At 44.2% G+C, this 16,679-nt stretch overlaps 1 protein-coding gene across 1 annotated transcript in view; it reads left to right on the top strand.

Annotated features, from left to right (window-relative positions):
• Positions 1-16,679, top strand: part of LOC116359585 (cell surface glycoprotein 1-like) — a 39,258-nt gene that overhangs the window by 18,814 nt on the left and 3,765 nt on the right. The window contains exons 3-8 of the mRNA XM_031812421.1: positions 1,220-1,572; positions 2,127-2,174; positions 3,537-3,726; positions 5,932-6,034; positions 10,893-10,935; positions 13,443-13,557. Coding sequence (XP_031668281.1) covers positions 1,220-1,572; positions 2,127-2,174; positions 3,537-3,726; positions 5,932-6,034; positions 10,893-10,935; positions 13,443-13,557 — 852 coding nt within the window. The remainder of the gene's footprint in view (positions 1-1,219; positions 1,573-2,126; positions 2,175-3,536; positions 3,727-5,931; positions 6,035-10,892; positions 10,936-13,442; positions 13,558-16,679) is intronic.

A 16,679-nucleotide genomic window follows, 5' to 3' on the forward strand; every position in this document is an offset into this window, starting at 1 on the left:
TCTATTACATACAGTACAGTGAACCACTAGGAGGATGGCAGACTCATTACAGTGTCCAGTATCTATTACATACAGTACATTGAACCACTAGGAGGATGGCAGACTCATTACAGTGTCCAGTATCTATTACATACAGTACATTGAACCACTAGGAGGATGGTAGACTCATAACGGTGTCCAGTACCTATTACATACAGTACAGTGAACCACTAGGAGGATGGCAGACTCATTACAGTGTCCAGTATCTATTACATACAGTACAGTGAACCACTAGGAGGATGGCAGACTCATGACAGTGTCCAGTATCTATTACATACAGTACAGTGAACCACTAGGAGGATGGCAGACTCATTACAGTGTCCAGTATCTATTACATACAGTACAGTGAACCACTAGGAGGATGGCAGACTCATTACAGTGTCCAGTATCTATTACATACAGTACAGTGAACCACTAGGAGGATGGCAGACTCATTACAGTGTCCAGTATCTATTACATACAGTACAGTGAACCACTAGGAGGATGGCAGACTCATTACAGTGTCCAGTGTCTATTACATACAGTACAGTGAACCACTAGGAGGATGGCAGACTCATTACAGTGTCCAGTATCTATTACATACAGTACAGTGAACCACTAGGAGGATGGCAGACTCATTACAGTGTCCAGTATCTATTACATACAGTACAGTGAACCACTAGGAGGATGGCAGACTCATTACAGTGTCCAGTATCTATTACATACAGTACAGTGAACCACTAGGAGGATGGCAGACTCATTACAGTGTCCAGTATCTATTACATACAGTACAGTGAACCACTAGGAGGATGGCAGACTCATGACAGTGTCCAGTATCTATTACATACAATACAGTGAACCACTAGGAGGATGGCAGACTCATTACAGTGTCCAGTATCTATTACATACAGTAATAGGAACAGTGGGTTAACTGCCTTGTTCAGGGGCAGAACAACAGATTTGTACCTTGTCAGCTTGGGGATTCGATCTTGCAACCTTTCGGTTCCTAGTCCAACGCTCTAAAAACTAGGCTACCCTGCCGCCCCTATCATTCAGTCCTCTCAGTTATTGGTCTCTCTCCTGTCATCTCCCACATAACATCTCTCTCTCTCTCTCTCTCTCTCTCTCTGTCTCTGTCTCTCTCTGTCTCTCTCTCGTAACTAAGCTCCCCCTGATCTGTCTAACTGCTCTCCGTTTCCAGGGGGATGATACGGTGATGGGGGACAGCACCAGTGAGGTGTCTGTATCCTGTTCCTCCACAGATGACACGGCCAGCGGGGGTCCGACCAGCTCCAGCCCAGAGAGCTGTGTGGAGGGGGGCCTGGGGGAGAGGGGCTGCAGGGACCACGGCCGCAGCTGGAGCCCTGTAGAGGGCCACACACAAGGGCCCACGGCAAGAGAAGGTCCAGGAGGAGAGGCAGAGGAAGAGGTGAAGGAGGTGCCACGGCGCCCAGCTAAACATCGTCCCAGCATCAGGTCTCTGTCCTCGTTCAGACGCCACAGCTGGGGAGCAGGGAAGAACACAGCAGGAAACGGAGACATGAACCAATGCAGGTACAGGAGACTGGAGCTGAACTGAGCAGGGCCGGGAGGGTCTGAGGAGGGTCTGTTGAGGCACAACTTTTACCAGCACAACAGTTGCAGTCATGTGGATACACTTTACTGTACTTTACTGTACCTTACTGTAAATTACTGTACGTTACTGTACAATACTATACTTTACTGTACAATACTATACTTTACTGTAAATTACTGTACATTACTGTACAATACTGTAAATTACTGTACGTTACTGTACAATACTATACTTTACTGTACAATACTATACTTTACTGTAAATTACTGTACATTACTGTACAATACTGTAAATTACTGTAAATGACTGTACAATACTGTAAATTACTGTACAATACTGTAAATTACTGTACAATACTATACTTTACTGTACAATCCTGTAAATTACTGTACGTTACTGTACTATACGTTCCACACCCATCCATCAGTTTTGATCACTGATCATAACATGCCAGACTGTCATCTTGATGTGTGTAGAAATCCCTTTAATCTCTCTATCGTTCCTCTCATCCCTCATCTTCTATCTCCTTCAGGGCCACACAAAGTCCCGGGGAAGGAAAGCCAACGTTTCACAGGAGAAGGTACTAATGGAACTTATATTATGTTCATTAGATTGGCGTTGTTTAACAATGGAAGCATCCACTCAGACCCTCTGCAGACCCACCCCAAAGTACTGCATCCTCATACTGAACATTTAGTACATTACAACACCCCAAAGTACTGCATCCTCATACTGAACATGTAGTACATTACAACACCCCAAAGTACTGCATCCTCATACTGAACATTTAGTACATTACAACACCCCAAAATACTGCATCCCCATACTGAACACGGATGCTCAGTTACACTCAGACCCTCTCCCTCTCCCTCTCCACTCAGACCCTCTCCCTCTCCACTCAGACCCTCTCCCTCTCCACTCAGACCCTCTCCCTCTCCACTCAGACCCTCTCCACTCAGACCCTCTCCCTCTCCAATCAGACCCTCTCCCTCTCCACTCAGACCCTCTCCACTCAGACCCTCTCCCTCTCCACTCAGACCCTCTCCCTCTCCACTCAGACCCTCTCCCTCTCCACTCAGACCCTCTCCCTCTCCACTCAGACCCTCTCCACTCAGACCCTCTCCCTCTCCAATCAGACCCTCTCCCTCTCCACTCAGACCCTCTCCCTCTCCACTCAGACCCTCTCCACTCAGACCCTCTCCCTCTCCAATCAGACCCTCTCCCTCTCCACTCAGACCCTCTCCCTCTCCACTCAGACCCTCTCCCTCTCCACTCAGACCCTCTCCACTCAGACCCTCTCCCTCTCCACTCAGACCAAACCATTGACTTAAACACATCCCAGTAACTCCATTCCCCTCCACCACCTCTGAGTGGTTCTGCCGTGGTTCTAAGGTACTGTGTCTGAGTGGTTCTGCCGTGGTTCTAAGGTACTGTGTCTGAGTGGTTCTGCCGTGGTTCTAAGGTACTGTGTCTGAGTGGTTCTGCCGTGGTTCTAAGGTACTGTGTCTGTGTCTGTGTGATTGGTACTGGGGTTGTCTAAGGTACTGTGGTTGTCTAAGGAATTTAATTCCTGGTTTAATTTTGGTAGATGTTATTTACAATAATGTTTAAGGGTGCCATTAATTGTGAAACCTTGATTTTGGAGGACATTGATTTTTAATTAAATCTATAAATGATTTTGGTTGGTTCCGTTGAAACATGATTAAAGTCCAGTATTTCTCACATGTTGGTATTTTGAGTTTATCTCTATATATATATTGTTCATATATTTTTTATATATTGCATTGCCAGTCAGGGCTGCCAGTCATTTTGGAGCCCACTGTACATTGCCACTCAGTGTCTACGATACAGCACGTTATTAGGGTCATTTATAGTATGGTACACCACAATCTGTAATATGTCCTATGTACAGTCCAGCAGATTGACTTGTTCTTCTTCTCAGCTACAGCCTGGAGGGTCTGAGTGAAGTAAGTGATGATGGGAAGTCGGCCCTGGGCGCCATTACCCAGGAGGCCAGGCTGCGTGGAGTGGTCTGTCACCAGGGCAGCAACGAGGAGAGGGTCAGGTCTCTAGAATCTCTGACAGAAGAACACCAATCTGAGCTGGGGGTTCGTACCACGGAGCACGGACAGGTAAGTCATTATGGATCTGCTACACAGTCTCCACCTAACATTCAAATAGTTGTATTGTTGTGGGGCGGCAGGTAGCCTAGTGGTTAGAGGCAGGTAGCCTAGTGGTTAGAGGCAGGTAGACTAGTGGTTAGAGGCAGGTAGCCTAGTGGTTAGAGGCAGGTAGACTAGTGGTTAGAGGCAGGTAGACTAGTGGTTAGAGGCAGGTAGCCTAGTGGTTAGAGGCGGTAGACTAGTGGTTAGAGGCAGGTAGCCTAGTGGTTAGAGGTTAGGTAGCCTAGTGGTTAGAGGCAGGTAGCCTAGTGGTTAGAGGCAGGTAGCCTAGTGGTTCGAGCCGTAGGCCTAGTGGTTCGAGCCGGGTAGCCTAGTGGTTAGAGGTGGGTAGCCTAGTGGTTAGAGGCAGGTAGCCTAGTGGTTAGAGGCAGGTAGCCTAGTGGTTAGAGGCAGGTAGACTCGTGGTTAGAGGCAGGTAGCCTAGTGGTTAGAGGCAGGTAGACTCGTGGTTAGAGGCAGGAAGACTAGTAGTTAGAGGCAGGTAGCCTAGTGGTTAGAGGCAGGTAGCCTAGTGGTTAGAGGCAGGTAGCCTAGTGGTTAGAGGCAGGTAGCCTAGTGGTTAGAGGCAGGTAGCCTAGTGGTTAGAGGCAGGTAGCCTAGTGGTTAGAGGCAGGTCGCCTAGTGGTTAGAGGCAGGTCGCCTAGTGGTTAGAGGCAGGTAGACTAGTGGTTAGAGGCAGGTAGCCTAGTGGTTAGAGGCAGGTAGCCTAGTGGTTAGAGGCAGGTAGCCTAGTGGTTAGAGGCAGGTAGCCTAGTGGTTAGAGGCAGGTAGCCTAGTGGTTAGAGGCAGGTAGCCTAGTGGTTAGAGGGCAGGTAGCCTAGTGGTTAGAGGGCAGGTAGCCTAGTGGTTAGAGGGCAGGTAGCCTAGTGGTTAGAGGTTAGGTAGCCTAGTGGTTAGAGGTTAGGTAGACTAGTGGTTAGAGGCAGGTAGCCTAGTGGTTAGAGGCAGGTAGCCTAGTGGTTAGAGGCAGGTAGCCTAGTGGTTAGAGGCAGGTAGCCTAGTGGTTAGAGGCAGGTAGCCTAGTGGTTAGAGTCAGGTAGCCTAGTGGTTAGAGTCAGGTAGCCTAGTGGTTAGAGGCGGTAGACTAGTGGTTAGAGGCAGGTAGCCTAGTGGTTAGAGGTTAGGTAGACTAGTGGTTAGAGGTTAGGTAGCCTAGTGGTTAGAGGCAGGTAGACTAGTGGTTAGAGGCAGGTAGACTAGTGGTTAGAGGTTAGGTAGCCTAGTGGTTAGAGGCAGGTAGCCTAGTGGTTAGAGGCAGGTAGCCTAGTGGTTCGAGCCGTAGGCCTAGTGGTTCGAGCCGGGTAGCCTAGTGGTTAGAGGTGGGTAGCCTAGTGGTTAGAGGCAGGTAGCCTAGTGGTTAGAGGGCAGGTAGCCTAGTGGTTAGAGGGCAGGTAGCCTAGTGGTTAGAGGTTAGGTAGCCTAGTGGTTAGAGGTTAGGTAGACTAGTGGTTAGAGGCAGGTAGCCTAGTGGTTAGAGGCAGGTAGCCTAGTGGTTAGAGGCAGGTAGCCTAGTGGTTAGAGGCAGGTAGCCTAGTGGTTAGAGGCAGGTAGCCTAGTGGTTAGAGGCAGGTAGCCTAGTGGTTAGAGGCAGGTAGCCTAGTGGTTAGAGTCAGGTAGCCTAGTGGTTAGAGGCAGGTAGCCTAGTGGTTAGAGGTTAGGTAGACTAGTGGTTAGAGGTTAGGTAGCCTAGTGGTTAGAGGCAGGTAGACTAGTGGTTAGAGGCAGGTAGACTAGTGGTTAGAGGTTAGGTAGCCTAGTGGTTAGAGGCAGGTAGCCTAGTGGTTAGAGGCAGGTAGCCTAGTGGTTCGAGCCGTAGGCCTAGTGGTTCGAGCCGGGTAGCCTAGTGGTTAGAGGTGGGTAGCCTAGTGGTTAGAGGCAGGTAGCCTAGTGGTTAGAGGCGGGTAGACTAGTGGTTAGAGGCAGGTAGCCTAGTGGTTAGAGCGTTGGACTAGTAACCGAAATGGTTGCAAGATCAAATCCCCAAGCTGACAAGGTCCAAATCTGTCGTTCTGCCCCTGAACAAGGCAGTTAACCCACTGTTCCTTGACCATCATTGACATTTGTTTGATTGTTCTTAGCTTTCTTGCCTAGTTAAATAAAGGTAAATAAAATGATGATGTGATTTGGTTGATTGTTTTTGTTTTTCTACATCAGAAGTCCAGGAGGTATCGTCCGTTGAGACACAGCTGTCCTCCCATGACACTCCCCCTGACCAAGTCAGTGTCCACGCTCAGAGTCAACCAGAGAGACATGGATAGTCAGTACAGTACACCTCTTAGTCTAACCCTGACCCTGACCCTAACCAAGTCAGTGTCCTTCATCCCCATCTGATAGTTTGCTGTCTCCATTCAGTCTCAGTGCTCCATCCCTCTCTATCAGGTCTAGGTCCTGTGACATGTTGGGTTCTCTACCAGGTCTAGTTCCTGTGACATGTAGGGTTCTCTACCAGGTCTAGTTCCTGTGACATGTAGGGATCTCTATCAGGTCTAGGTCCTGTGATAACGGGTTCTCTACCAGGTCTAGGTCCTGTGACATGTTGGGTTCTCTATCAGGTCTAGTTCCTGTGACATGTAGGGTTCTCTATCAGGTCTAGTTCCTGTGACATGTTGGGTTCTCTACCAGGTCTAGTTCCTATGACATGTAGGGTTCTCTATCAGGTCTAGGTCCTGTGATAACAGGGTTTCTATCAGGTCTAGATCCTGTGACATGTATGATTCTCTATCATGTCTATTTCCTGTGGCATGTAGGGTTCTCTATCAGGTCTAGGTCCTGTGACATGTAGGGCACTCTATCAGGTCTATGTTCTGTGACATGTAGGGCTCTCTATCAGGTCTAGATCCTATGACATGTTGGGTTCTCTACCAGGTCTAGGTCCTGTGACATGTAGGGCTCTCTATCAGGTCTAGATCCTATGACATGTTGGGTTCTCTACCAGGTCTAGGTCCTGTGACATGTAGGGCTCTCGATCAGGTCTAGATCCTGTGACATGTAGGGTTCTCTACCAGGTCAAGGTCCTGTGATAACGGGTTCTCTACCAGGTCTAGGTCCTGTGATAAAGGGTTCTCTACCAGGTCTAGTTCCTGTGACATGTTGGGTTCTCTATCAGGTCTAGGTCCTGTGACATGTTGGGTTCTCTACCAGGTCTAGGTCCTGTGACATGTAGGGTTCTCTACCAGATCTAGTTCCTGTTACATGTAGGGTTCTCTATCAGGTCTAGGTCCTTTGACATGTAGGCTTCTCTACCAGATCTAGGTCCTGTGACGTTGGGTTCTCTACCAGGTCTAGTTCCTGTGACATGTTGGGTTCTCTACCAGGTCTAGGTCCTGTGACATGTAGGGCTCTCTACCAGGTCTAGTTCCTGTTACATGTAGGGTTCTCTATCAGGTCTAGGTCCTTTGACATGCAGGGTTCTCTACCAGGTCTAGGTCCTGTGATAACGGGGTCTCTATCAGGACTAGGTCCTGTGATAACGGGCTTTCTATCAGGTCTAGGTCCTGTGACATGTAGGGTTCTCTATCAGGTCTAGATCCTTTGACATGTAGGGTTCTCTCCAAGGTCTAGGTCCTGTGACATGTTGGGTTCTCTATCAGGTCTAGTTCATGTGACATGTTGGGTTCTCTACCAGGTCTAGTTCCTGTGACATGTTGGGTTCTCTACCAGGTCTAGTTCCTGTGACATGTTGGGTTCTCTATCAGGTCTAGTTCGTGTGACATGTAGGGCTCTCTATCAGGTCTAGATCCTGTGACATGTAGGGTTCTCTATCAGGTCTAGTTCCTGTGACATGTTGGGTTCTCTATCAGGTCTAGGTCCTGTGAAATGTAGGGTTCTCTATCAGGTCTAGTTCCTATGACATGTAGGGTTCTCTATCAGGTCTAGGTCCTGTGATAACGGGGTTTCTATCAGGTCTAGATCCTGTGACATGTAGGGTTCTCTATCATGTCTAGTTCCTGTGACATGTAGGGTTCTCTATCAGGTCTAGGTCCTATGACATGTAGGGCTCTCTATCAGGTCTAGGTTCTGTGACATGTAGGGCTCTCTATCCGGTCTAGATCCTATGACATGTTGGGTTCTCTACCCGGTCTAGGTCCTGTGACATGTAGGGTTCTCTATCAGGTCTAGGTCCTGTGACATGTAGGGTTCTCTATCAGGAATAGGTCCTGTGACATGTAGGGTCTCTACCAGGTCTAGGTCCTGTGATAACGGGGTTTCTATCAGGTCTAGATCCTGTGACATGTTGGGTTCTCTACCAGGTCTAGGTCCTGTGTCATGTAGGGTCTCGATCAGGTCTAGATCCTGTGACATGTAGGGTTCTCTACCAGGTCTAGTTCCTGTGACATGTAGGGATCTCTATCAGGTCTAGGTCCTGTGATAACGGGTTCTCTACCAGGTCTAGGTCCTGTGACATGTAGGGTTCTCTACCAGGTCTAGTTCCTGTGACATGTAGGGATCTCCATCAGGTCTAGGTCCTGTGATAATGGGTTCTCTACCAGGTCTAGTTCTCTCTCCCATTCTCCCCAAATCTAAATCAATCCTTTCTCTGGCCTCGTCATCTAGTGATGATGAGGACTCTTTGTGTAAGTACCCTTAGATATCTAGGGTGCTTATAGTAAGTACACTAGGATAGAGGGCTCTTCGAGATAGTACACTGAGGTAGTTATCCCCAGTTGACTGCACCAGTACCCTCTTAGTATTGTAGCTACAGGATCAGTGTTACTCAACAGATGTCACCTAGAACTCTGGGATTGCGGTTGATGTAGTTGCTAACCAGCTGTGGGTCCTTCAGTGAGCTAGACAGCTGAAGTATAAAAGCCTGTTGTTGACCCATCGTCTTAGCAGGTCAGAGCTAGCATCCTAGGAATCAACCCGTGGATACTGTAGGTAATAATAAATAATATAGCATGGCTTCCATGAGTAGAAATGATGTTGTTACTATAGCTGTTGATATACTCTCCTTCACCAGCTCTCCGTCTATATTTCGGTATGAAAGCTCATTGACTGAGCTATATACAGTATTTAAGACCAACATTTTCTCTCCTCCAACCCGCTGCATTAAAATGGTTAATCTGCTTTTATCCCTGATTGGGAGAAGACTTGGGGCTGTATGATTATAAGAAGACTTGGGGCTGTGTGATTATGAGAAGACTTGGGGATGTGTGATTAGGAGAAGACTTGGGACTGTGTGGTTGAGAATACTTGGGTCTGTGTGATTATGAGAAGACTTGGGGCTGTGTGATTGAGAAGACTTGGGGCTGTGTGATTATGAGAAGACTTGGGGCTGTGTGGTTGAGAAGACTTGGGGCTGTGTGATTAGGAGAAGACTTGGGGCTGTGTGATTAGGAGAAGACTTGGGGCTGTTTGATTAGGAGAATACTTGGGGCTGTGTGATTAGGAGAAGACTTGGGGCCGTGTGATTAGGAGAAGACTTGGGGATGTGTGATTAGGAGAAGACTTGGGGCTGTGTGGTTGAGAATACTTGGGTCTGTGTGATTATGAGAAGACTTGGGGCTGTGTGATTGAGAAGACTTGGGGCTGTGTGATTAGGAGAAGACTTGGGGCTGTGTGGTTGAGAAGACTTGGGGCTGTGTGATTAGGAGAAGACTTGGGGCTGTGTGATTAGGAGAAGACTTGGGGCTGTTTGATTATGAGAATACTTGGGGCTGTGTGATTAGGAGAAGACTTGGGGCCGTGTGATTAGGAGAAGACTTGGGGCCGTGTGATTAGAAGAAGACTTGTGGCTGTGTGATTAGGAGAAGACTTGTGGCTGTGTGATTAGGAGAAGACTTGTGGCTGTGTGATTATGAGAAGACTTGGGGCTGTGTGATTAGGAGAAGACTTGGGGCCGTGTGATTAGGAGAAGACTTGGGGCCGTGTGATTAGAAGAAGACTTGTGGCTGTGTGATTAGGAGAAGACTTGTGGCTGTGTGATTATGAGAAGACTTGGGGCCGTGTGATTATGAGAATACTTGGGGCTGTGTGATTAGGAGAAGACTTGGGGCCGTGTGATTAGGAGAAGACTTGGGGCCGTGTGATTAGAAGAAGACTTGTGGCTGTGTGATTAGGAGAAGACTTGTGGCTGTGTGATTAGGAGAAGACTTGGGGCTGTGTGATTAGGAGAAGACTTGGGGCTGTGTGATTAGGAGAAGACTTGGGGCTGTGTGATTAGGAGAAGACTTGGGGCTGTGTGATTATGAGAAGACTTGGGGCTGTGTGGTTGAGAAGACTTGGGGCTGTGTGATTAGGAGAAGACTTGAGGCTGTGTGGTTGAGAAGACTTGAGGCTGTTTGATTATGAGGAGACTTGAGGCTGTTTGATTTTGAGGAGACTTGGAGCCGTGTGATTATGAGAAGACTTGGGGCCGTGTGATTATGAGAATACTTGGGGCTGTGTGATTAGGAGAAGACTTGTGGCTGTGTGATTAGGAGAAGACTTGTGGCTGTGTGATTAGGAGAAGACTTGGGGCTGTGTGATTAGGAGAAGACTTGGGGCTGTGTGATTAGGAGAAGACTTGGGGCTGTGTGATTAGGAGAAGACTTGGGGCTGTGTGATTAGGAGAAGACTTGGGGCTGTGTGATTAGGAGAAGACTTGGGGCCGTGTGATTAGGAGAAGACTTGGGGCTGTGTGATTAGGAGAAGACTTACGCCTGTGTGATTAGGAGAAGACTTGGGGCCGTGTGATTAGGAGAAGACTTGGGGTCGGGTGCTGATTCAGGAAAATTGTAGCCTTTCAGATCATAATGAATTAGATTACATGGACAGGTGGGGACCTGAACCTAGACCAACACTCTTACCCTGAGACCTGATCCTAGACCTGATCCTAGATCACCACTCCTACCCTAAAACCTGATCCTAGATCAGCACTCCTACCCTGAGACCTGATCCTAGACCAACACTGCTACCCTGAGACCTGATCCTAGACCTGATCCTAGATCACCACTCCTACCCTGAAACCTTATCCTAGATCAGGATTCCTACCCTGAGGCCTGATCCTAGATCAGCACTCCCCACCCTGAGACCTGATCCTAGATCAGCACTCCTACCCTGAGTTGCTTGATAGGTTGATCTAACTGACCCCTGGGGGTTATAGCTGGTCCTTTCCATGTCCTCTTCCTCTTCAGGTTCCAGGTCATTCTCCAGCACTTCTGGCTCTCTGGCTTACAGGTGAGGAAGGACTACTGCATTACTCATTACAGAGTTACAGCACATGTGGTGTGTAGTGTGTTGTTTGTGTGGCATGTCGCATGCTTATATTACTATACTGGTGGTACCTGGAAATCCCACAAGGACAGTAAAACAAGGACGTCCCCATGAGGACAAATTCTATTTTGGGCTTAGGGGTTAGGTTTAGGGTTAGGTGTTAGGTGTTAGGGTTGGGGTTAGGGGTTAGGTTTAGGGTTAGGTGTTAGGTTTAGGGTTGGGGTTAGGGTTGGGGTTAGGAGTTAGGGTTAGGTGTTAGGGGTTAGGTTTAGGGTTGAGGTTAGGAGTTAGGGTTAGGGGTTAGGTTTAGGGTTAGGGGTTAGGGTTAGGGGTTAGGTTTAGGGTTGGGGTTAGGTTTAGGGTTAGATTTAGGTGTTAGGGGTTAGATTTTAGGGGTTGGGTTAGGGATTAGGTTTAGGGTTAGATGTTAGGGGTTAGGTTTAGGTGTTAGGGGTTAGGTTTAGGGCTGGGGTTAGGAGTTAGGTTTAGGGTTAGGTGTTAGGTTTAGAGTTGGGGTCAGGTTTTAGGATTAGGGGCTAGGTTTAGGGTTGGGGTTAGGGGTTAGGATTAGAGTTGGGGTCAGGGTTAGGGGTTATGGGTCAGGTTTAGGGTTGGGTTTAGGGTTGGGGTTAGGATTAGAGTTAGGGTCAGGTTTAGGATCAGGGGTTATGGGTCAGGTTTTAGGATTAGGGGCTAGGTTTAGGGTTGGGGTTAGAAGTTAGGGAAAAAATAATAGAAATCAATTTTTGCTCCCCACAAGGACAGTAATACCAGATGTCTGTGTATGTATGTGTATATACAGTTGAAGTCAGAAGTTTACATACACTTAGGTTGGAGTCATTAAAACTCGTTTTTCAACCACTCCACAAATTTCTTGTTAACAAACTATTAGGACATCTTAGGACATCTACTTTGTGCACGACAACCATTCTTTACAGACAGAGTATTTCACTTATAATTCACTGTATAACATTTCCAGTGGGTCAGAAGTTTAAATATACTGAGTTGACTGTACCTTTAAACAGCATGGAAAAATCCAGAAAATTATGTCAAGCTTTAGAAGCTTCTGATAGGCTAATTGACATAATTTGAGTCAATTGGAGGTGTACCTGTGGATGTATTTCAAGGCCTACCTTCAAACTAAGTGCCTTTGTAGACCTCCACAAGTCTGGTTCGTCCTTGGGAGCAATTTCCAAACGCCTGAAGGTACCACATTCATCTGTACAAACAATAGTACGCAGTATTTTCACCATGGGACCACGCAGCCGTCATACCGCTCAGGAAGGAGACGCGTTCTGTCTCCTAGAGATGAACATACTTTGGTGCGAAAAGTGCAAATCAATCCCAGAACAACAGCAAAGGACCTTGTGAAGATGCTGGAGGAAACCGGTACAAAAGTATCTATATCTACAGTAAAACGAGTCCTATATTGACATAACCTGAAAGGCCACTCAGCAAGGAAGAAGCCACTGCTCCAAATCCGCCATAAAAAAGCCAGACTACGCAACTGCACATGGAGAAATGTCCTCTGTTCTGATGAAACAAAAATAAACCTGTTTGGTCATAATGATCATCGTCATGTTTGGAGGAAAGAGGGGGATGCTTGCAAGCTGAAGAACACCATCCCAACCGTGAAGCACGGGGGTTGCAGCATCATGTTGCGGGGGTGCTTTACTGCAGGAGGGACTGGTGCACTTCACAAAATAATTTTCTATCCTCATGATGCCACCTATGTGGACACATTGAATCAACATCTCAAGACATCAGTCAGGAAGTTAAAGCTTGGTCGCAAATGGGTCTTCCAGATGGACAATGACCCCAAGCATACTTCCAAAGTTGTGGCAAAATGGCTTATTAAGGACAACAAAGTCAAGGTATTGGAGTGGCCATCACAAAGCCCTGACCTCAATCCTATAGAACATTTGTGGGCAGAACTGAAAAACCGTGTGCGAGCAATTAGGCCTACAAACCTGACTCAGTTACACCAGCTCTGTCAGGAGGAACGGGCCAAAATTCACCCAACTTATTGTGGGAAGCTTGTGGAAGGCTACCCGAAACGTTTGACCCAAGTTAAACAATTTAAAGGCAATGCTACCAAATACTAATTGACTGTATGTAAACTTCTGACCCACTGGGAATGTGATGAAAGAAATAAAAGCTGAAATAAATAATTCTCTCTACTACTATTCTGACATTTCACATTCTTAAAGTAAAGTGGTGATCCTAACTGACCTAAGACAGGGAATGTTTACTAGGATCAAATTCCAGGAATTGTGAAAAACGGAGTTTAAATGTATTTGGCTAAGGTGTATGTAAACTTCCGACTTCAACTGTATATACAGGTATATATATATATATATATATTAGTGGGTGTGTCCCTTCTCTGTGTGTGCATGTGCATTCATGCGGACGTGTGTGTGTATGCATGTGTGTGTGTTTGTGTGTATGCACCTCTCTGTCCCGTGTGTCAGTATATCTGAGGAGGACATAGAGGGTCCCCTGAGGACTGACTTTGATGGGAAGAGTGGAACCAAGGTTAGCCGAACCTTCAGCTACCTCAAGAACAAGATATACAAGAAGACCAGGGTGAGTACTACTACACTACTGCATTATTACTAAACTACTACTACATTACTATTACACTAACAATACATTGCTACTGCATTACTACTAAACTACTACTACATTACTACTACACTAACAATACATTACTACTACACTAACAATACATTACTACTACGTTACTACTACACTAACAATACATTACTACTACACTAACAATACATTACTACTACACTAACAATACATTACTACTATGTTACTACTACACTAACAATACATTACTACTACACTAACAATACATTACTACTACATTACTACTACGTTACTACTACACTAACAATACATGACTACTACACTAACAATACATTACTACTACATTACTACTACACTAACAATACATTACTACTACGTTACTACTACACTAACAATACATTACTACTACATTACTACTAAACTACTACTACATTACTACTACACTAACAATACATTACTACTACATTACTACTAAACTACTACTACATTACTACTACACTAACAATACATTACTACTACACTAACAATACATTACTACTACACTAACAATACATTACTACTACGTTACTACTACACTAACAATACATTACTACTACGTTACTACTACACTAACAATACATTACTACTACATTACTACTAAACTACTACTACATTACTACTACACTAACAATACATTACTACTACGTTACTACTACACTAACAATACATTGCTACTGCATTACTACTAAACTACTACTACATTACTACTACACTAACAATACATGACTACTACACTAACAATACATTACTACTACTTTACTACTAAACTACTACTACATTACTACTACACTAACAATACATTACTACTACGTTACTACTACACTAACAATACATTACTACTACATTACTACTAAACTACTACTACATTACTACTACACTAACAATACATTACTACTACGTTACTACTACACTAACAATACATTGCTACTGCATTACTACTAAGCTACTACTACATTACTACTACACTAACAATACATGACTACTACACTAACAATACATTACTACTACGTTACTACTACACTAACAATACATTACTACTACGTTACTACTACACTAACAATACATTACTACTACATTACTACTACACTAACAATACATTACTACTACACTAACAATACATTACTACTACACTAACAATACATTACTACTACATTACTACTACACTAACAATACATTACTACTACATTACTACTACACTAACAATACATTACTACTACGTTACTACTACACTAACAATACATTACTACTACATTACTACTACACTAACAATACATTACTACTACACTAACAATACATTACTACTACATTACTACTACACTAACAATACATTACTACTACGTTACTACTACACTAACAATACATTACTACTACGTTACTACTACACTAACAATACATTACTACTACATTACTACTACACTAACAATACATTACTACTACACTAACAATACATTACTGCTACACTAACAATACATTACTACTACATTACTACTAAACTACTACTACATTACTACTACATTACTACTACACTAACAATACATTACTACTACATTACTACTACACTAACAATACATGACTACTACACTAACAATACATTACTACTACGTTACTACTACACTAACAATACATTACTAATACGTTACTACTACACTAATAATACACTACTACTACATTGCTACACTACTACCGCATTACTACTACACTAACAATACATTACTACTACGTTACTACTAAACTACTACTACATTACTACTACACTAACAATACATTACTACTACACTAACAATACATTACTACTACGTTACTACTACACTAACAATACATTACTACTACGTTACTACTACACTAACAATACACTACTACTACATTGCTACACTACTACCGCATTACTACTACACTACTGCACTATTGCTAAACTACTACAGCATTACTATTACACCAACAATACATTACTACTACATCACTACTACACTAACAATACAGTACTACTACACTACTGCATTATTACTAACCTACTACAACCTTACTACTACACTACTGCATTATTACTAACCTACTACAACATTACTACTACACTAACAATACATTGCTACTGCATTACCACTAAACCACATTACTACTACACTAAAATACATTACACTACATTACTACTAAACTACTACTAAACCACATATTACTACTACTAAACTACCACTACTACTACATTACTACTACTACAACACTACTACTACATTACTACTACTATAACTACTACTAGTACATTACTACTACTACACCACTACTACCACTAAACCACTAAACCACTAATGCATTACTACTACACTACTACTAAACTACTACTACATTTCTACTACATCACTACTAAACTACCACTACATTACTACTACAACTACAACACGATTACTACTAAACTACTACTAAACTACTGCTACATAACTACTAAACTGCTACTAGGTTACTACTACATTACTACTACTACTACTATGTGCAACTACAACACTACATTAATACTACATTAATGCTACATAACTTATTAGTGCAGATTTATTTTAGGGGGTAGTTCAGCTTTATTATTTCAATAGAATGTAGCTTCCATCAATGTAATTGTCTGCATCCAATCCCCCATATATACATACATATACATACACTACAGGGCAAACGTTTTTACCTACTCATTCAAGGGTTTTTCTTTATTTGTTATTATTTTTGGCATTGTAGAATAATAGTGAAGACATCAAAACTAGGACATAACACATATGAAATCATGTTGTAACCAAACAAGTGTTAAACAAATCAAAATGTATTTTATTTTTGAGATTCTTCAAAGTAGCCACCCTTTGCCTTGATGACAGCTTTGCACAATTTTGGCATTCTCTCAACCAGCTTCACCTGGAATACTTTTCCAATGGCCTTGAAGGAGTTATCACATATGCTGAGCACTTGTTAGCTGCTTTTCCTTCACTCTGTGGTCCAACTCATTCCAAACCATCTCAATTTGGTTGAGTTTGGGTGATTGTGGAGGCCAGGTCATCTGATGCAGCACTCCATCACTCTCCTTCTTGGTCAAATAGCCCTTA

Source organism: Oncorhynchus kisutch, unplaced genomic scaffold, assembly GCF_002021735.2.
Source record: "Oncorhynchus kisutch isolate 150728-3 unplaced genomic scaffold, Okis_V2 Okis03b-Okis08b_hom, whole genome shotgun sequence".
Classification (NCBI taxonomy): domain Eukaryota; kingdom Metazoa; phylum Chordata; class Actinopteri; order Salmoniformes; family Salmonidae; genus Oncorhynchus; species Oncorhynchus kisutch.